The sequence below is a fragment of the Lissotriton helveticus genome, chromosome 4_1, assembly GCF_964261635.1.
Source record: "Lissotriton helveticus chromosome 4_1, aLisHel1.1, whole genome shotgun sequence".
NCBI lineage: Eukaryota > Metazoa > Chordata > Amphibia > Caudata > Salamandridae > Lissotriton > Lissotriton helveticus.
Genome location: NC_136063.1, coordinates 336,304,061 through 336,326,324, shown reverse-complemented (window position 1 = coordinate 336,326,324; position 22,264 = coordinate 336,304,061). Strand labels below are relative to the sequence as shown.

The following is a 22,264-nucleotide window of genomic DNA, read 5'->3' as shown; positions in this document are numbered from 1 at the left end:
ACTAAATTGGAGATTGACAATTGGTACACAGTACCCTAAAAGCATATGTGCTTAGATTGATGGCAACATTAGACCTGGGGTAATGCATTTGTATTTGTGTTAACATTTGTTTAATTCTCCTTTTGTGTTGTAATGTCTACAGTAGTCCTCGATTGTGGTGAGCATCAAAGTAGGATTGGTTTTGCCCATCCAGGGCCGTTATATCATGCATGTATTAATAATTTCATCCATGGGGGCAGCCATGGCATATTGGTGCACTGCTATTTGATATTAACATCTGCGCAGCAAATTGAATGTATAACGTTCCAATATGGCAGCCAATTTTGACTAAGATTATGCAGTCCTTCTTTGCTCTTCATTGTATTTGACGTTTTAAGTTCATGCGCGTCTCTGCTCTCTATACAACTTGACAAAGCCCTACGGCGAAACGCGTCGTTGCTGTTTCAGTTCCACCACGAATAAATTGGTTTGGAACTACCCCCTGCGAGTGCTGCTTTCCTTTTGGAATTACGTTCCTTGGATTTGTGAGGCTGACATTGTGCAACGGGTACACCCCCGTTTGGCGTGCACCCGTCCACGAGTGCAACCGGCTGGTGTTTGGAGGTTTGGATATATATATATATATATATATATATATATATATATATATATATATATATATATATATATATATATATATATATATATATATATATATATATATATATATATATATATATATATATAACTGGGTCTGTAATAAAGGGCTGTAAGCTTTTGGGCCGTGTTCATGCTATGCATAACATTACAAAATAAATTGTATGTTGAACCGTTTCAGGTGTATTTGATTATCACCTAGTTATTCTCACATGGTAGCATACGCATTCTGTGATATAGATCAATGTACTTTGCACTCATTATAATCACCATTTCATGCCTCTTCAAAATGATCTACGTGTCGGAACCAGACTACTTCCCAAACTATTTTCTTTAATTAATGTAGAGACACACCTCTGATGATGCAAACATTCTTAATGCCTGCAGTGTGTTTGCGTTAGTAACCAAATTCACCATGGTCATTTGATTTAAGTTGACTAAGCATGAAAACATCAAAAACTGTGTTAAGAAATGCAACCTCTCTTAGTTGATAAAACTACATTGAGAATTTACAACTGGAGTGTTCAATTTTCATAGTTTCAATAAAATGCAATATATTTTCCTCTGTGTAATTTCGATGTATTCAAAAAAACGTTGCTACATTTAAATAGGTTGGCTGTATTATAAAAAAATTATTTGAGCCTCCCAACTAAGTCATCCTTGTTGACTGAATAACACCAGTGAGTGATGCTTAACTTAATTCTGTATCATGTAGGTTCATGGTTTTTACAGTCATCTTTTACTTTGATCTGCCCTTCTATTTTTATCTGAAATAAAAGTAAAAAGCCTAACCGTATACTAAAACAGGTTCAACTGGCTTTGATGGTGATGTGAACATATATTTTCAGACATTCAAACCAAACCATACACCAAAATTATTATCCTTTCCTTTTCCCGCTAAAGAACTCGAGTGTTCCTTGAATGCATGTACAAAATGAACCACTGCCTAGAATGTTTCCACTGTTTGCAATAATCTTTACTTGGTGACATCACGTTACAACCACAAATGTAAGGTGGTATTTAGTTTACTTCTCTCCCGATAGGCGTATTTCATAACTAGAGCTAACCTTTCAATAAACACTTGCTAATGTCTAAAGGAAGATGAAGGAATTCGGATATCTGCTTGTGCATCTTTGTGACATGCTGATATGCACTCGTCAGCATTTAGAGCACCTCCGTGTCACTGGCTCACCTTGAGATCAAGGCACAAATATTCATAATCATTTTTTAAGTGGTCTGAATATGACTTACAGTGTGTCAATTATTAAACAAATCTCTCTAACAGGAAATCCATCCCGCAATTTTAAATATTTGTATACAAGTATATGTATGTGTTACTTGACCACATGCTTACCTATGAATCAGTGATTTAAAAGTAGAAGAAATTTTGGAGCAAGTCAAGGACAGGTTTAGAGACTTGTGAGTGCAAACACAATAGGCACATTAGAGAACAAAGACCAGTCTAAAAATGTTCTACTATGCAAGACAATATAGCATGAGAGCAGACATGGAATTTTCAAATGTCTTTTCAATCACTCTTACTACAGATTATACTGAAAATTCAATTTAATTTAAGCCCCAAGATAGAGCTGAGCATTACCAGGATCAGTAGAATTTGCTTGATGGATTATTTGCTCAAGCAACATGCCAGTGCCTTCGCCCCACACAGCCAAACCTCACCGCCTGCCACCCACCAGATTACTAGTTTTCTCGTTGTCTGGTGGGAAATCCTTTGGTGTTCCCAAGGCAGTGCCTATTAAAAAGGCACTGCAATGGGAACGCCAATGCCCATTCCTGCACAGCATTGGCCAGTCCATGCCATGCAGAAAAGGGTGTGAATGCAGACAGAGGGGCCCTCAGACCGCCGCACCACTGCCAGCTATCGTGGATCCCTGGCGGTTTTATGGCGGTACGATTGCCGTAGTTGCAATATGGCAGTCGGACCACTGGGGCAGTGGTCCCCGACCCCCATCGCACCTCAACCGCGAGTTCGGCGGTCCTATGGATCACCAAACTTTTAATTTGGCCCTAAGTATTAAAAGTATTAATTGCACATGTCATAATATAACATCCCAAGATTTTTATATAAATAATTAACAAAACCTTTGGACTACATAAACTGTACCTAGATGCAATGGACACAAGTGGCCCCTTGTGTTAAACAAACAGCAATATCATTTAAATCTAAATATCAACATAAGAAACACTGCAAACTGAAAAGAATTACCCAAAATGCCCAAAATGTTCAGGACGGGCTTGTTCATCACAGTGAGAGCCATGCAAATGGGTACCCTTCTGCCAAAACGAAGTGGACTGCTGGCAGGATATCCCCATTGGCGTAGCACATTGCCACGTCCAGCCACTACCATACTTTTTTCAACTTACATCTGGTCAGGAATGTAAATGTTAAACAAAATATCTCAGAATGGACAACTCAGTGCAATAACCAGTGCAGTGGACCATAATCTTAAGAAATGCCATAAAAAGGCCTGCATAGATGCTATAAGCTACCAGTTTACTGAAAACCATAAACCGTGTGCCACTTCTTCGCTGCTAAGCTTTACGTTATATAACACGCTGCTAAGCACTGCGTTACACTGCTAAGCACTGCGTTGTATAACACAATAACCACACCTCAGTAGTCCCCACGAATGACATGGAAACACTTGCTACAGAGGATCAAAACAAAGCGTGTAGTCTTCCAGCCAGACACCCTCCACGCTGTTGCATGCTGCCCATGTAGGCAAGCGCTTCAGTGTCCACAAAGAGGTAGTAAGCACAATATAAATGTTGCAATATAATATAAAGGGCACTGCTGTACTGTGCTTTGCCATGAGGCTCAATACAGTATAGCTGAGGTGGAGTGACACGTGCTTATAAAGTTTCATCTTTAAATCAGAAATACAGTACAGCACACTTATTCAAAACTGACAGTTGAAGCAAAATCCCATTACTAGATAAAACTCAGTAGAAGTGTAATAATACTCCAAACTAAATCACTGAGCCCTAGATTACATAAAGCAGAAAACACAGTTTACAATCAGGTTTGGTGAGTTTCTGCAGGTTCAATAAGCCACTGTGATGTGTACCGTCTCAGTAAATTAGGCTGAGTAACCAGAAGAAACACGGTGCACAGCAAAGCAGACCTTCTTGGGCCTTGTATATACATCAGCGATGATTTAAACACATTACACTGAGGCAGTACATTCAGATATTTGAATTGTTAGATCATCCCTTCACTCCAGAGCTACGGAGGCTGCCAACTGCCAAAAAAGTACACACATCAAAATATGTTACCTTTGTTCAAACAATGCTGCTGTTCATTATATAACAGAAACTGTCAGAGTTAATCTCTCAAGAGCCCAGATCTGGTAAATTCTTGGAGCAGAGGTGGCTGGAAATGGTTTGAGGCAAAACTGAAGCATATTGTTTGAGTAAACCTCAGAGGCAAACCGAAGCACAAAGGTGAAGCTTTTGCATCACTGTCTAGAGAGTGTTTGCATTCATAAGCACCAATAGTTGACAATCATCATTAGAGTGGAAACAAAACAAGACACTGTAGTCTGGCAGTCTGAAATACTTCAGTACACGTTTGTTAAACTTCCTAAGGGAAAACACAAGCAGCCCGTGAAATGCTTGGTGTAGAAGGAGTTACGCTGTAACTAAGGGCTATGCGCTGCTCTTGGGGCTCGCAACCCATGCTTTAAATTAAGGGAATCTGGGATACATATAAATATATTACTGCACTAGCACATTTCAAGACCTGCACACGGAAACCACATGCAAAGTTGAATAATTAAGGTCATCACTATCTATAACAAACATGCAAATGCAGCTTTATCCTTTCACCGTAGATTTCTTTATCCTCAAGACGGTATACAAGGAAATTAAACCATTTGGAGGCCCTATTCTGTTTTGCCCCAGGGTACATTTAAAAAAAATAAAAAAGGAAAGGGATCAAGCAGGATTTCCTGATTGGTCTCTGATCTAACTTTAGGGTGTTATTCATTGCAATTGATGAATCCAACCGTACAGGGATTGCCACCGTAACCACGCTGCAGTGCCGATAGCCCTGCCAAGGTTGTGCGGCATTCAACTGGCACAGCTTTTTTGTCAGTTAGACCTCAGGCAGTTGGTTTGTTGTGGTTCCGTAAAATCATAATTATTGTCTTTTCCCAGGACCTTTATGAGCTGCCGGCATTATCCCAAAAGACTGTCATATTGCCACGCCTGAAGGCAGTCTGTCGCACGTTGTTTCAGGCTCTCCATAGGGGTTAGACAGTTGTCACGTACGCAAATATACATTGTATCAAACTGTCTTATCCTCAGACACTGCACATCTTAACTCATACAACTGAAATTTTCTTGTTTTTTAAATGCCAAAATAAAAGAGTTTTAAGGGGACCCCTCAAAGACATTGTCCTACTTTGCATAATTGTTTCTACTGTTACGTTGCAAAGTCTGCACTTACATAAAATGCAGCAGAAGTTCCTGCCAACTTGATGTTACAAGGAAAGACACTCTTGCATTATTCAAAATAATCAGCATTTATTTCAGTTCGGGGATTTGTACTTGTTACACAGTGGTGGATTCTACACAAAGCCTCTAGTTTTACTTAGTCCTAGTGATACAACTGTGCACCACATTGTGAAGTTTCCATCTGATGAATGAAGACGTGCTTATCTTCAGAAAGTGACCTCATTTACACAGTCTGAGAAACTACTATGGTACACTTTACGTCCCTTAACATTTTTATTCACTTTTGAGTAAGCCCGAATACATTTTTGCTAGATTCAGTTATAGTTCAGTATAGTTTATTTCCGAATTATCTAGTTCCATAACCATCTCATATGTCATTTTCCCATCTACCCAAAATTAAATAATAAAATTAATTGTTAGTTATATAAACGACCGAATCTTTTCAACATCCAGTGTGATGTGTTCGCACAGAGAAAAATGCTTTTCTGAGCCATAAACTCTCTTTTCAAAGTGAAAATGAGAGTGGGCGCCTTTGTATGAAGTAAAGGTAGAACCACTGTCTGTCTTCAGAGTTCGCTGATTTCTAGTAGGGCACACCATATTGTAAAACACAAGAGGACCCATAAAAAAATGCCAGAATGTGTGAGCGGTGTAGGTTGACGGATTTAAAGGACGTGCACGTAAACATATTGCTAATAATAGCAATAATCTCAAAAAACTTTGCTACGTGAACTTGATCTTCAATCTTTTTCGAAAAATATCTTCAGAATTTAAGACATTTTATAGTGTTAGGCAGTTTGACAGGGAAAGACTTTTGCATTTGATCATTCATAAGACACAACCTATCTACCCAAGCGAATCCAACTCAGATTCTATCAATACTTACTGTATTTGCTGGGATGAGTAAAGATCGTTGCCATGAGAAAACATAATTCTCTTTTTATGAAACTTTCAGTTGGAAATCTAATGGCCATATCCGTTTGACTAAGAATCGAATGTTTAAGTTGGAAGCCTAAAAGCTGAAGATTGTAAACTTGAAAAGACCCCCAAATTGGCGCACTTGTAACAAAACGTATAGTTACCCACTGAAATGGGTTTACTGCAACCTTGAGCAGAAAGTGGTACTTGAATTTAGTAGCAATTATAAACTCCGTAACTGTTAAAAAAGGTGTCCTCAATAACTTCAAGGCCTCAGTGACTCCACCTTTGCCTCCAAGCACGTAAGCGTAGGCGGACCAGTTCCAGCAGGCTTTGCCTCTTTGACAAGGATGTGGAGGACAGGGCTCCAATGCATTTAATCAGTAGTACCTTAGGATCCCAAACCAGCACTAAATCGTACAGAGTGCAAGGGTCTGTGCCACTTTTCTGTGCAAATGTGTATGTACCTTAAATAAAGAATTAACAAGTAGGTCTGTCGTAGCCTGGTGAGGGGCTGGGTAATTTAAGTATAGGCTTTCGAGTCAGGAGACTCAATTTCTTGTCCTAGGTTGGTTGAGATACATGGAGCGCACCCTGTTTCTCTACACCTCAGATCCCTACACCAGTAATTTGCAAAACCTAGACATGGGATATTGCTATGAAATGCACACGGTAAATCCAGGAAATTAAGGGACTTGAGAGCTCGTTCTTGGCTGAACGTAGCAACCGCTGGGATTACTGCGTATATTCTTCTCGCTTCGATTTAACTCAGACGGAGCACATGTACATAATATGCAAGCACTTAATGAGAAATAATGAGAAAAACATGGTTTTGCGAGAACAATGTTTCACTTGACTAGAACTAGGCACGTTTACCTGACCTTATTTCTGGGTTGGCACTGGCAGCATACTCGAAGTCTCTGAAGCGGGGTTTCCTCGTGGAAAGTGCGCCAGTGAGCAAATTATCTAAAATATGGCCCACCCTAAAGACTTTCCTACTAACTGCACATTAAAAAATATCAGTAGTCCAAATATTATTTCTGTCTCAGTTCTCTTTTATTCCAAACCTTTTCACAGAACTGAGACAACTTGGTCCACGAATGCCTATCAGACTTTCCCAAAGGGGCACTTTTTCATTTTACTTGCAGATATTGCAGCTTGAGCAGTTCGCAGTGGGTTTGTTTTTTCTGAATAATACCAACAGCAATCCAAACTATATCTTTGGCGCGCACGACTTGAATATCTGTGTTCTTCTAAGCACAAGCTGGTGTACAGAGGACATATTTTAGGAGTTTTTCAAATAAAACAAAATTGATATTTACAGAGAAAATGTAATTTGATAGATTTTCTAAACCTTCAAAATTCAATTTTCTAAAATATATTTTTTATTCCATATCCCTGATGTTTAAAATATCCCAGGCTGCTCACGCATCTTTTACATTGTATACCATTACATTTCTGGTACGTTCCTCGTCTTTGCAGTGTTGTTAATCACTTTTAACCCTGCAGCCATGACGAGTTGAACACTCACTTTCAGTTTCTGAGTATTTATTTTTCTATTTTCTCCGGTTTCCCATTATTTCCCGTGCTCACTAAGGCTCTTCATGCTCTGCTCCTTTGCAAGCAAAGATTCATTTCTTAAATAAAGTCTCCTCTTTCCTGCTGAAGAGTTCTGTATTTGCTCCATTTCTTGCCATAGTCTCTCATGCCTGATCTGAACATTATTTTCTTGTTTCTCTTTAGCCACTGCTTTTCATCCTTGTCCCACCAGATAATTGTGTCACTCTTCCAGGCCCACTCCGAAACCGGTATCTCTTTACTATGGTTTACCTTGTGTAGATGCAAAAGGAAACATTGACGTGAAAGGGCCCTGTGCCAATGTCCAGATACAAATTCTAAGCTGGCTGCGGATCCTCTTCTGGGGCCAGTTGCTGGACCGCCACATGCAGGTCCTCCTGCCAGACCCCCCTGCGACAGTTCTCCTGTCCAGCTTGCCTTCAGACTGCTACCTTCTGCTGCCTTTCTACCTGCTGCCCTCTGTTTGTGTCTCCTCTATTCGTTTCTTGCTCTGTTTTACGCCTCCTGTTTGTGTTGCTGCCCTCTGTTTTGCCTTTTATTGCCCTTTGTTTTGCTCAATTCTGCTCTGTTTTGCCTTTTCTGTTTGTTTGTCTGCCCTCTGTTTTGCCTTTTCAGCTCGTTTTTCTGCCCTCTGTTTTTCCATCTTCTGCTCCATTTTGCCATTTCTGCACATTTTTGCCCTCCGCTTTGCCTTTTCTGCAAGTTTCTTCCCTATTCCTGCCTTTTCCTCAAGACCTCGCTTTACGACAGAGACCTCGCACCCCTGTGCCCGGACACCCCCAGAGGTGACAATGCAGCGCTCTACAAATGCTGATTGATTAATTGAAATAGGTGCAACACCAAGGATGCATGGGACTTTTTACACTAGTGCTCATTGATCTCCAGTCAAAGGGGCCAGAAGAAAGAAGGGGATAAGCTGAAGTGCACGGAAAAAGCAGCCATTCAGAACAATAAAGTAACTGTATGTCAACGTGAAGCACCATTTGAAACAATCCAATAAGAACACCCCATAGGTCTGTGCTTCCAGCATTAGAAACGTGCTGACAGATACCAGGTTTCCACCTGGCGACCCAAACTCAGAATGTTTAGCATGTGTGTCTTCTAAGGCAATGGGAGAGATGCGAATTCCAGAAGCATAACACACAAATCCAACAGACTTGCCTTCAATAATGACTAGGGGTTAGACTGGTTATTAAAGGCCCTGAAACCAAGTTATAGGCCAAAGTCAATGGTGAAGGAATATGACATAGGAGAGAGCCCTAAGTGCTAGAGTATAGCTGGAGCTTTTAACCCACGGGCACAGCCCAACATAGAAGGGCAATAAGGCTATTAAAACATTCCACCCACTAAGGGTAAAATGATCTAAATTAAAAGAGGAGAAACAGAAAGACAAGCATTGGAATGTTGGAGAACAAGGTCTACTTCAGCCATTACTGGCGCTGAGTTACTCCACGATCGTCAATGGAGCACTCAACATTTCAATATTTCATGTTTTCATTCCCTTTCATACAACTTTGAGTTCATACTAGGCTCAGAATGCCTTCTCGTGTTTTTCATTCCCTTTCAGAAAACTTTGAGAACATACCAGACTCAGAATGCCCCATCAACCACTGGGCACATGGAGGAAAGAGATAAATCATATTCTGAAACTCCTCTTTGGTGGTTTTATGCCACTAAGTCTGTTCATTCTTCTCAATTTCATGTATCTGTGTTGAAATATATCAAGGTCTCACAGACTTTGTCAGTGTTCTTTTCTCCTCGTGATCTTTAAGTGCACGCTGCAGCATATGAACAGTTATCTACAAAGGCAAAAACATGACCACCCACCCCCCAAAAAAACTGTGTAGTGGGTTGGAGCAGCATTGGCATGTGTTCACTTTTGAATATAATTGTTATCCATATACCATAAATATATTAATACTATGATCCTGATTAGAAGTTCCATGAAGGGGGGGGTGAGATAAGTATTTCATCTAGTAAAATCCAGTACCCAGGGTTCAGAATTCATCTGGTATCATAATAGCCTCCAAATATGGGTTTTGCTCTCAAAATAGGGCTAACATGCGGATGTGGATACCTTCTGTAATTAAATCTGCATCTTCTGCTTTATACCAGGCTTTTACCTCTGGGATGTTTCAGCAGGTTTAACCTGCAGAAATGTACCTGGGAAAATTGGCTGGCTGCACACAACGTCACACAGGGATCAGAATCACCTGGTCCACTCGTAATCAGGACCGGAGATTTGCTCAATGTGCCAAAAGTTATGCCATTCAAGGTAGTCTTTACAACAACAATGCCAGATTGTGCACACACTCTAGCTAGCCAATTTTTCAACACTGATCGAATTATACCTCAAACCACACAACTGTTTTGTGTCTTAGACATGCGCTATTACAGCATTTTTCCTGAATCCACATACTTCTTCTACAATAAGTGGGTTCTTCACATGTAACTACATACAGGAATAATATAGACAATAGTGGAGTATTTGCAATTTGGCTACATAAAATAAGCAGGTCGGCATTAAAACAAAATCAGGCGCCCTAACTTTCTAGCAAATGTATATGGACGAAGTCCCTCTTTCTGTGACCATTCCTAACACAACTCAGTGGTAATACATATGTTACACTCTGCACATAGACTATGTTTACTTTATAACAGTTAGCTTGGGAATATGACCCGATTTAGCATCAAGTGGTTCTGGTGATGTCACAGAACACACAGCCGAAGGTCAATGGTTTGCAAATGTTAACGGAACTTGGAGATGACACTATAGGTCAGTTTTGCACACGTTACTGATTATTTATTATTTATATCACTTGTTTACTTTGGGGTAGGTAACTTGAAACTGATTTTTAATTCGAGTGCAGCTAGCAATGGCAGTAAATGGAATTAGAATGCTTTGTTTTTGTTTAACCTTCATGGTTTGTTTACCAATAAATTGTTGATAAAACAATGGCCAGAGGTGAGCGCTGCTTTATTTAGATGAAGACGGTATGCCTATGGTGTGTACAGCAATGTTCTGCATTTTCTGAATTTGCCACCAAATTTGCAGATTTCATACAAACAGATTGTAGCTCCACTGGATGAAAATTATACTGCCAAAGAATATGTCACATAATTGTAGTTTTTCTGCATAATTTAGAAAACTTTACATTTGGTCCTCCATGCTGCATAGTCCTAGTAGCACAGACAATAGTAAAGCTCTGCAGTGTGCTTGGGGGCTTGTCATTATGATAATGAAATCCATATGTCGTAGGAAACAGAAATATTTTCTATAGTACACGGTTCCCTATGAAAGCTGCTTTTTTAAACCACTGAATTTTGTAAGAAGATCGACGGGAGAAAAAGCTCCATCCACCAATCAATGGGCCCTATTTTTTAATGTATGACTCTGTGGGACTACCGTTCAAATATACCTAACTTTTCAACCACTTCATGACCACCCAGATCGTCTCAATAACTTCTAATTTCTCGAAAATGACTGAAAGGATTCAATCCAAATAATGAAAAGCACAGTTTCAGAGAAAAGTTATATGTTTCTGCCAAATTTGGTGTCATTTAATTCAGCCATTTTTTCTGTATTGCTTCCCACATTTTCCTAGAGAATTAATATGAGAAATCAATGTTCTGGGATTCCACTGTTTTTCTTGGCCCCTGCTTGATGGATCACCCCAAACTTTTTCAGGCAGGAGCTGTGGAAGATTATTTTTTTTGGATCATTTTTTGTGACGATTCATCAAATGGTGCCATAGTTATAAGCGAAACAAAAAACGCTCTTCCTATCGAAACTCTTACCGAATTATAACTCTACAATGAAGATCACCACTTTGGAGAGAGTGAGTGTGAAACAGTGTCTGTGCCTGTGCCTATCTGGTAAGATTTCCCAATTGTTCATTTCTTTCTATTTACCCAAGCATCCCTCCAAGGTTAAACAAGTGTTGCAAAGGAACCAGCACCAATGGATATGTACATAATCCAGCAAAACAGTAACATGGAAAGGTCATGCTTGAGGGTCAAAAAATAACATTACACAATAATAAATACAAAGTAAAATATTGCAAAGATTGCGACGGTCATACATTATATATGTTTACTTCCCCAGTAATAGTAATCAATTACTGCGTTTTTGTGATTGTGTTGCTCAGCGGCTCAAGGTGAGGCAAAGGGGCGGAGAAGGCGGTTCTTTCAGTCCTCCATTTTGCACCTAGGTAGGGATTAAATCTACATCAATTCCAGGAAGATGGCTATCCTGTCGAGGAGTGCTACGAGGGAGAAGGACATGAATCTTGAGGCTGATCAGTATCATAAGGGAGCATAAAAGCAATGCTAAAATTGTGAGAGTGGAGGTTAGTTAGGATTGCAAATTAAGGTAATTTGAGTGTGATGCGAAAGCTATGTAACAGATATATCTCTGTATCCAATCTGGATTACTTTGTGTAAACGTAATTTATTTTTAGATGTTTGTTTGTATAATACCCACAATGCCAGAATTCCACTTTAGTCACACTGAAAAATACAGCGGGTTGGGGCACTCATGAATTGTGACATGGAAAACGGCGGGAGAGTCAGAAGTCTAAATTCTAAATGTGCATTGGCAGATGAGGATCTTCAAAGGCCATCTTAACTTCAAACATTCAGCCCCATCTGGAGCGGCTATAACATGCCTCAGAACTCTGTTATAAATGACAGACTTAGACGTGGAGAGCTGATAAAAAAAATGTAATTAAGAATCAAGGATGGCATCATTTAAACACTCTCAATGCCTAAAATGATGCTGTGGTCTGCACTCCACACGGAGCCACATTAAAAGCTGCTCATGTTCTTTATACTGACACTGAGGCACAAAATACAAATTTAGAGCTACCTGACCAAACAATTTAACATTGTTTTGAATTTAAGTGGGGCAAAGTCCCTCTCCTGAATGCTGTTATCTTTATTGAGTTCTAAAGCAACAGGGATATACCCAAAAAACCCTTCTAAACCTGGGTATTCAATATAATTGAAGTAACCAACAGTCGGTATGAAGGAATAAATAATACACTAAATTTGGTGAAGGTATTTGTAATTTACCTTACCTGTATTTTATAGTTCACAATGAATATATCATACATACATTGTCTCCTCATAGCCAATAACACCTTATCAATGGATACAAAAATTCACATATAATCACATTCTGTACAAGGACATGAATTCTACAAAAAACAGAAAGTAACCTAAATAATAATACAATTTAGATAGTGGCTTCCATTCACATCTGGACAGACCACTCGGAGGTAGTCGTAAACACACACTTCTAAGTCAAAACCACTACTTCTATAATTTACAGTGTGACACTCTATGATTTAGAGGTAGACTATATCTCCATTGACTCCTCTGGTTGAGAGCCATGAGACGCGATTTTTTCTATTAGTGGTCTCAAGTCAGTGTGGGTCATCAAAAATCCCTCGCTATATATTCTGTTCAGACAATGAGAATAATGGTTGTACCTTACACTATCAGATACAGCTAAAGGCTATTTAAAGACAATGAGATATTGTTATGATTTACTTAGAGACATCTTAAAATATCTTGTGATATTAACAGGTGTGTGGTCATACTAGCTATCAACCTCATTATATACATGCAGGGATCCAAACGATTAACAACCAAATTAAACTATGCATCAGTTTTCCAAGGGAAATAACACACGGAGGAGAGATTTCAATTTTAAAAGTTATCATCTGAAGTGCACACTGTGTTAAAAGCAGTATGAGAAGTTCTGCTGATCCCCGCAGGAAAAAGAGTTTTAATAACAGCAAGGAAAAGTTGAATAAAAATAACTAAATCAACAGGGCCTTTCTTCCTCAGGCCAGAGGCTCGTTTATAAACGAAGCAAAAAAAAGTTGGCAGTTTGGCCACAAAAATCAGCTCTGAACGCTATTTAGAGTTAAAAGCTACCAATTACCCCTCTCTGTTCTTCTAAAGTAATATATGGCATTCTGACAGTCGGTGAAAAAGGAAAGTAAGGGGGGAGGGGGTTAGGGATGAGGGACGGAGTCCTAGATCGAGAGTAAAAAAGTTTCAAGCTTGTAAAATCGAATCAAGTGTAAGGCAATCCTGGAAGCTCGGCAAATACTTGAAACTTTCTATTTTTCAGGACTCTCGCAGGACAGTTCTGTTCATCCCCAAATGTTAAACCTTTTACCATGTCCTCTGATTTGGTTGTGTTGTGTGCTTGTCATTCTTTTGTGTGCTTGGCATTCTAGTATCTGCTTGGCACTCTAGTATCTGCTTGGCACTCTCCTGTGTGCTTGGTATTGTTTTGTGGTAGTTGGATATCTGAATTGTTCTTCTTTTGCTAAAGCTACTCGACTGAACTTAACATGGTTTGCACCAAATTGTATTCCTCTACTTCATTTTCAATATCAATTCTGCTTTTCAACAGTTTAATTTATGACATGCCAAATTCTGCCTCACGAATGTCTGGGTGCTCCAGGCCGTTCCTAACACTCTATAAAATGTTTGAAATTATGCATAAATGTCTGAGATGCATACGGCAACGATTAACACGTGCTGCCATTTGTGTTTTTCAAGATTAGAAAAGAACTCCAGAAGACTGAAACTACTCATTCTGTCAATCGGTAGAAATATCTCCACTGTGGTTAGGACCGAGGTGTATTCTGGTGCACGGAGCTGCACACCTGGCCACCCCAAAGTTTCATCAGAGAGAGAGCAGTCAAGCTTTTTTACTCTCCACCTGCCTGAACTGGGAAGAAAAAATAATAACTTCTGCATTGTCTCTTTCCATTTTGGTGTTGGTTGCATAATTCCTTCAGAAATGTCTGTAAAGTAAAATGCTTTATATGTGATGTTGTTATCTGGGTTATAAAAAGGAAGGAGCAAGTCCCACACTGGATATCAACTTTTCAAAAAAAAAGGAAATGTCGTAGGCTTTCTTAATTTTTGTTATATGCACAGCAGCCAGAGGCTGATGAAAAATCACTCTATTCTCTTCAACATGTTATTGCTCCTTTGTAGGTGCCGGTGTAGTGGGTCCCTTCTGTAAATTAACTTCAGATGATGTTGTGTTTGTGGTTATTTCAGCGACACACGGTGACGGAGCTTCATATGTCCTGTCCCAGTGCCCATGGATAGGGTTTGTTCTTGTGCCAGGGTTTGACTTCAGATTCCAGTTGGGGATGAGTGCAATCTTTATTAATCAAATAATTTTATATGAATAGGTATTTTCCACATGATGTTTTCTGTGTTAACTGTTATGCGCTACCAGCGCAAATGCAGCAGGAATATGCAATAAAATCAAAAATGTATTCACATATCATAATTGGGAAAAACGATTTCTGGAGCCGGGCTACTAAGTAAATAGACTGATGCGGCTTTGTGTAAAAATTTCAATTGGAGAAAGATGACATTTGCCAATGTGGCCATTAGTGATATTCAACCTCTAATGTGACAAGTAACCACAGACCTTGTACACCGGGGACCCCGGTGGAATATCAAATAATTGTCTTTTGAGAAAATTTGATTTTCAATGTGCTTACTATAGTGGAAGGCAAAGTATACTAGAGACCAAATTGAGAATTGTGGACCAAGATCCGCCGCATTCTAATACTGGATGGCCCACTTAACCACATTGTACGATCCTGGGGAAAAAATAAATTTCAACTGCATGTCACTTTCTTTAGCCAGCAAAATGTTCATTAATGAGATGCAGACTAATCCTTTACATTAAACTATTTATAAAATACAATAAAAAAACATCTAGAGTGTGAAATCAGGCATATGGGATACACTATGGTTAATGCAGCTAAATTCTGGAATGCCCTCGGAACATGGGCCGCTTATCGTAAGAAAACTAAAGCGGGAGCCAATGATGTAAATAGTACAATGAGCAAAGCTCTGCCACACATAATGTAAAGGGACCACTCTGAAATGTAGCCAGTGAATGTACAGTTTGTTTCCTACAAGCCAATAATAATGCAACTGAATGATCTGCTTTCACATTTCTTCATCCATCCACCTGACCAGTGCACCTGTCTGTCAGTTGCACAACAATTCGCATTTGTTTTTCAAGAACTTGTGTTTCCTGAAGATAAAAAAATGCTGGCCGATTTTCCATTGAGGAACCAAAGTTCTAAAGCTGAACAATGAGATAGTAATTTCCCTCCTAAAAAGGTGAAGACTGCCATCACCTTCCTCGTTTTTTAAGCTGCTCCGCGGCATGCACTTTCCCTGTCACTCCACGTTCTCTTCACTGGCCAGCAAGGAGAACAGAGCTTGAAAACTTTAAAGTTTGTTTCCTTCAAAGAAAAAACGCTTGGAGCTTAGGGAACGAGACTTTTAATAATCCAAGTAGACATGGACTAAACTTTTTTTCTAATGAAGGCAGTAAAACCACATTTAAACAACAAATGTACCTGTCTTCCCAAAAACACAACATGCTACACCTGCTGTGTGTGTGAGGCTTGCTGTAAGGCATGTTGCCTGCTCAACTCCCAGTTCTGGAAGGGACAGCAAGTTAAGTCGATGGGCAGACTTGTACAAAAGAGGGGGTGCAACTTAAATACTCTAATCTACTCTACACACGCTTACAAAGGAGCAGTATCCACAGATGAGCATGTGGAGCTCAATAGTGATAGGAACATCATTACTAAAATAGATCTTGCTCTGCATTAAAATTGATTTTAAAGCTTTTAATCGGGGCTGAGTTCATTTAGACGGTAATGATGTTTCCCAGGGTGCCTCGATGGCAAGGCCTGAGGTGTGCGGAGCGGAGAGCAGCGTCTGAATACGGGGTGAAACACTGACCTGGGCATGCACATGTGTGGGCACATGGTCCTAGCAGCGTCCCCCTGGCATCCACAGGGAACCTGCTAGTTTGAGAAAGAACTCACTGATTTGGCAAGTCATGTATGGTCCCCACCTCCCCAGCAAGTTACTAAACCAGTTGGTCAAACACAAAAAGCAGCATTGGTTTTTCTCTTTTATTTTCAGATTAATGTATTGCAGCTTTTATTCCCTCCTCACAAAGGAGTTAGTTCTTTTTGCCAAACATCCAGAATCTCCCAGTTTTACATTCGAGGTGACAGTGACGACGCATAGAGGTCTCAACAGGTGTGACCGTAAACTGTTTAGTATAAATAGTAATAAAAAGCTGCTTTCATAACAACCTGCCCTGAGGTGACGACCCCCGAATAGGCCTAATCTTCAACCAGGACTCACACTCTGGAAACCACAAAGCGCACAACTTCACAATGTTTGCTTGGGAAAGGAGGGTTCTTTTTAAAGACTTTTAGCACATACATTGTGCACCAAAATATGATGGTGATGCATTTTTCAATTTCATACGGAGTCTGGGAGAGAAATCAGAAGGTGAATTAATTGGGATTATTTCCAAGTTTGCTGACTGGATTTGTATGGTAAACGGACTCAGCTTTTGTGGCGGTGCCTGTGCCTCAGTTCCAGCCTCTGGACGTGGATTCGGAGTGCCTAGAAGCAGAAATGCACCCGGCATAAAGGGTTGTACTGAAAAGTGCGCATCCACGGTTTTGTACCAGTGTCATGAGACGTCTGAGGTGCGATCATGGGCGACGGCTGCACGGTCGTCCTCTTCCTGTGCCAAAAAACGCATCCAGACTACCGCACTAGCTGTCCCGTGGAAACTAAATAAAGCGAAAGCAAACAGCAAATGGAAAGTCTAATGAATGAAAGGCCTCATTTTACACTCATTTCAGAAGGTGACTGTCCGTCTGTTCGCGCCAACACGGCGAGCACCAGGACACGAATGGGCCTACCCGACCCGGACAGCGTTTCCTCACGGAGTCCCTGTACACGTGTCCCCAAGAAACACCACTCTCGCCCCGCACTGGGTGTTCTCTGCTGTGCCGACATTTTACCCCTGATAAGCTGCACCATGGCAGAGTTTAGGAAGACGGCAGCTGGCCAAGGCCCCTGGAAGATCCCTACAGGTTTACCTCCCTACCCAGGGCATTGCTTTGACTAAATAAGGATATGTTTCACGTGCCTGGCACGCCACCAAAATACAATAGAAAGGGGCGGCCGGTGTCGAGATATCTACCCAAATGTATTCAGATGTGTGCTTCGTAGAATGAAACAGGCGTACTAAAGCTTTGTGTCAGGGGGATAAGTTTATCTACGTCATCTCACCGTGAATCCCCCCAGGCCCGTCTCCCACACACACACCCTGTGGGCAGGAGGCTGCAAACGGAGAGGCACCTGTGCACTGTAAGGGCACATCTAGCGCCTCAGACGTCCAGATTCTACTAAAGTGCACTTCGGGTGCTCAAGGCGCACAGCCAAGTTTGTATCCGGGTCCTTATAATACGGAGGCGCGTGGAATAAAGTTCCAACACTTCAAGTGTTCAGGCACATCTAAGGTTTGCATTTAGCTCTTCAGTATACAGGCGCTTGGGGCGGCCTCTTGTACGGGTACATCTGAACTTGCATTTGGTGTTTTAAAATGAGCAAGCACTTGAAGCGACCTTCCTGCACTTAAAATGTGCGCGCCCATCTATATAAACTCGCTCCTGGCATAAATGTATATCACTTAGAGTGTACAGGCCAGAATCAAGTGGCCTCAAAATGCCCTCAATGGCTTCAAAAGTACAGGCACGTCACACATACTCTTTTGGGGGCTTAAGATATACAGGTACGTCTACCATGGCTTCTTGGCACTGTAAAAGTCCTGACACGTCTGAACTGCTCCCTTTGTCCATGCTGTCCACCGCATCCTTTGCCCAACACTGTAGTGCTCGGGCCTTGGGTCGCACTGACATTTAGAACCCAGATCAGTTTTCCCTGATGCACACGGTCCATTTATATAACACATATAAAATATAAAGGCCATGGGGAAGTAATCTGAACATCTGCACCTTTAATTGCAGTTTTAAAAGTCGGTTTGCATGGTTTGGACGTTCCTGGTTTTTGGCTCGCGAAGGCGATGGAGCCCAGGTCTGTGATTTAAATGTATTTATGTTTTCCATCCCGGTCCCTCCTGGAATGCTCCACTTGCACTTACAGCATCTCCGCGACCACACTGCTCCACTTTACTGTGGGTTTATTTAAAACAGGGTTTATAAATACTTTCCCAGACGTTCCCTTCCGCGGCCGACTTCCAATAAAACGTGTTCCCATTTGTCTCTGAGAGAAACTGCTAACTTTGAGGGCCCGTCTCTCTCTCCACTTCAAACATCACAAACTCTCTCTCCTGTCTGCAGCGCTGTCTTGCATCGGTTGCTGTTCTGCAAAGTGAGGCTCAGAGGGGCATGATGCCCACGTGCGTGCAAAAAATGCACAGTAATAACTCACGTCACTTTAGCTGCACCTGAATTCGGGGCCTTGGATTTCCATGCGCCACGTGTGCAATAAAAGAGGTTAGAAGTTTGCAAAATTCGGCTTGGCACAATAAAGTATCTACACAAACCCTGAGCAAGCATGCGCCCTCCTTTCCCCGCTACTTTAGCAGCCGCGGGACCGGCTAATCCGGCCTGCCTGTCACCGGGCCCAGGTCGGGGGGACCAATGACTACAAGGGATTAGGTCTAAGTAGCAATGAGTCATTTGGGATTGTGCGCGAGGGAGCTGGACGCGGCCCCTGCACTGGGCTCCGGCTGGACGTGTGAGGAAAAACAAACCACCACCGGCCAGAGGGCAACGTGGGGATCCCAGGGCGCAGCCATGGAGGCAAGCCCATTCATTCATTCATTCAGCGCTACAACGAGGGGTCACGCTGCGCAGGGAGGTGTCGCAGAGGGGTCGCGCCCCTCAACTTCCTTCCTGCACACCCTCTCTTCAAGCCAGGAGCTGTGATGTGACACCAAAACATGCATTGTTTACATTCATCCCTATACATGTGGAGGGGGGGACGGGACGTGGGGATGGAGTCAAAACAAACAGCAAAACTTCGATGTGAACTTACTACTGCTCATGGCTGTCCCCGGGCCCCCTGCTCCTCATGGCTGGCAGGAACTTTCGGCAGTTAGCAGGAGGAGGAGGGGTGGTCATGGAGACCCGCTGCCCAGCTCCGGCCAGATGCACGCTGCTCGCCCCATGGCAGGCGCGGCGGACTGCTTCCCGGCAGAGAGGGCGAGGAGGAGGGTGCCGCCGACGAGAGGGGGAGCCCGGCTTCCCCTGAGTGACCCCCCCTGCACCCGGAGTGCTGCTACTGCACTTCTGAGGCAGCCGACTCACGGCTTCCAGACAGGATGGACATGCACGTGAAACCCGAGATCAGCCCCCCTCCCCTCCCCAAAGGCAGAAGAAACTCACTTCCAATGCGGCCGTGCGCCCCCAGCACGTCCCGCAGCGCCCACGCTGCCAGGTCCCAGCGCCTCTGTCTGTCTGTCTGTCTGCCCCCTCCCCCGCCTCCCCGCACCAGCGCCGCTATCGTGTTTATCTCCCTCCTTACCTGTTGATTAATCGTCAACAATCTCAGCAGTCTTGAAGATGGTGGCGCTCTGACCCGAGCCATGAACCGCCTTCTGTTGTTTGCAGAGTTGATCTTGGACGAGGATTTTTGGGGAGAGAGAGAAAGGGTTTCCTGGTCCCCCCAGTGTGTGCTGCGAGCAGGGAAAGGGGGGGTCGTGGGGGGTCTTGTGCGGGAGATCTGACGGCGCCCCCCCTCTGCTCCTCAGACCGGCTGGATCTCGCAGGCTGATCTCGCTTCTTTATCAGAAATGTTATCGCTTGTCAGGACCTCAGTCTCGGAGCATTACGTCAGTTTCAAGACACCAACACTATTAATATCAAAGGAGCCTTTAGCAGAGGGAAGCACCACCCCAGCCTGAGAGCTCTTAAAGCGACAGGAGCCTCGCAGCCGACAGCAGCCACCATTCCTCTGCGGCCCGGCCAAAAAGTGAGGGAGGGATGCAGCAGCGGCGGCGGCGGCGCGGCAGCCACACTTGTCTGGCCCAGCAGCAGCAGCAGCAGCCTGCAGCACTTCACGTGCCTTCCCTCGTCTGACCCATCCTCCCGGCGCTCCGAGCGGATGAGGGCACTGAATGGACTGCCCTGCATGCCTGTTACCGGGAAAGAAAGGCAGGCAGCAGAGCGGCGAAGCCACCGCGCTCCTCGGGAGAAAAACATTTGATTTGATTTTCAATGTCCTATCTGATAAAAAAAAACAACTGCAATCTGGTTCCTTCATTGTTAAAAAAAAAGTATTTTTTCCGCGCTTTCTATCTGTTGGATTTATCGCACCTATTTTATTATAGTTGCTTTCAGGGTTTTGCTTTCCCCATTTTTTTTAAGAAGCGCACTAAAATAGTACAACTATGTAAGCATGTGTTGGTACTTTTAATACGTTTAGCGTATTTTATTTAAAACATTATTTCAGTACAAGGCGGATTTTGGAATTGATGGGGTGTATCAGTACTTTTAATAAATCCACTTTTTGTATTAGATGCCAAAGACCAGTTTATTTCATTAATACTAAGATCCGTTGCATTAAAATACTAACCTGCGCTCTCTAATCTTTGGCACGTTTTCCTAGTCGCTTCTTTCTGAACCTGCGCTTTTAGTTTTTGTTACAGACGGTCATTTTTGGAAGTTATTATTTTATAAATAAGATTTCCTGGTTTGGGAAGAAAGTAACTTTTCCAATTTCAGCTTGGTGGTGATGTGCCCTCTTCCTGGCAGAGCAAATAGGTGCTGAGAGAAAGTGACCGATGAAAGAGATGAGCGGCAATGACTGGGGGTGGACGGGAGGGGGGGGGGGGGGGCTGAGGGGCGTTTGCGGGAGGGTTTATTTCCTAAAAGATCCTGATTCTTTCAGGGAGGGATGAAAGCGTATTGTTGGAGGGGCGGGGATGGGGGGCGGAAAATCCGCAGCAAAAGTGAAGGGGCGCTGCTAAGCGCCAGGAAATGTTTTTTACACCCCCAGTGTAAACAGAGTGTAAAGCAGCCAGGCTAGGTTAGGGAGGTCGGATGTGTGCAAGGGGGCATTCCAGGACGCCTGTGGAGAAACATAAATACCTGCGCATCGCAGGCCTGGCCCTCGTTATTTCAGTCAGTGTTACTTAAACAAATTAAGTTAGGGAGCCTCCACAAAGCAGCTATGCTGCGACTGCAACGACACGTTCCAAAGCAGCGAGTTACCTCCCCGTTTGATTCAACACGTGCCCTACCAGACCAGGCCACACTGTACTGTGTTGGTTAGGGCTGCTGTCCGACATATGCGCACTGACCTTGACCTCACAGGACTCTGAAAGGTCATTACAGCCTCCAGACCCACACCAGTGACTAGTTTCCGACTTCTCAATATTGTAACTGGGTGTGTTTATTTTTCTATTTCCAGCCCTAGCCATTTGGGGTGTTGCAGCTAAACCGAGATAAGGGCACATCCAGGTCACATCCGAGGTCACTTGGCGTTATTTGAAGGTATAGCGCTAGCCCTCAACATCAAAGTGGTCTCTGGGCGCTATACAGCCGGCATAGGATGCTGTGCACCATTCCTCGTTTCTATACAACTCTCTGCTGCCTTGACGCAAAGTGTGTGCTCTGTAGATCCACGCAGACTCCCACACGAACTAAGATAAATATAATAGTAAGGAAGCGATTCATTCTGCTATAGAGGCTTTTCACAAATATACAAATAGTGTAATGGGGTTGATGAGATGGCGGCGCACCCTGCA

The 22,264-nt window shown here is 42.5% G+C and overlaps 1 protein-coding gene across 4 annotated transcripts in view; it reads right to left on the bottom strand.

Moving 5' to 3' along the window:
• TRPS1 (transcriptional repressor GATA binding 1) overlaps positions 1-20,890 on the bottom strand; it is a 553,271-nt gene extending 532,381 nt beyond the window's left edge. For 2 of the 4 annotated variants that reach the window (XM_078686866.1, XM_078686864.1), the window contains exon 1: positions 20,041-20,890. Coding sequence is in view for 2 of the 4 variants with exons in the window: in XM_078686867.1 (XP_078542993.1) it covers positions 19,552-19,561 (10 nt within the window). In the remaining 2 variants the exon portion in view is untranslated. Of the gene's footprint in view, positions 1-19,551; positions 20,020-20,040 lie in introns of those variants that run through there. The other 2 variants (XM_078686867.1, XM_078686863.1) reach the window with 2 other exon arrangements.
• Positions 20,891-22,264: the final 1,374 nt, after the last annotated feature.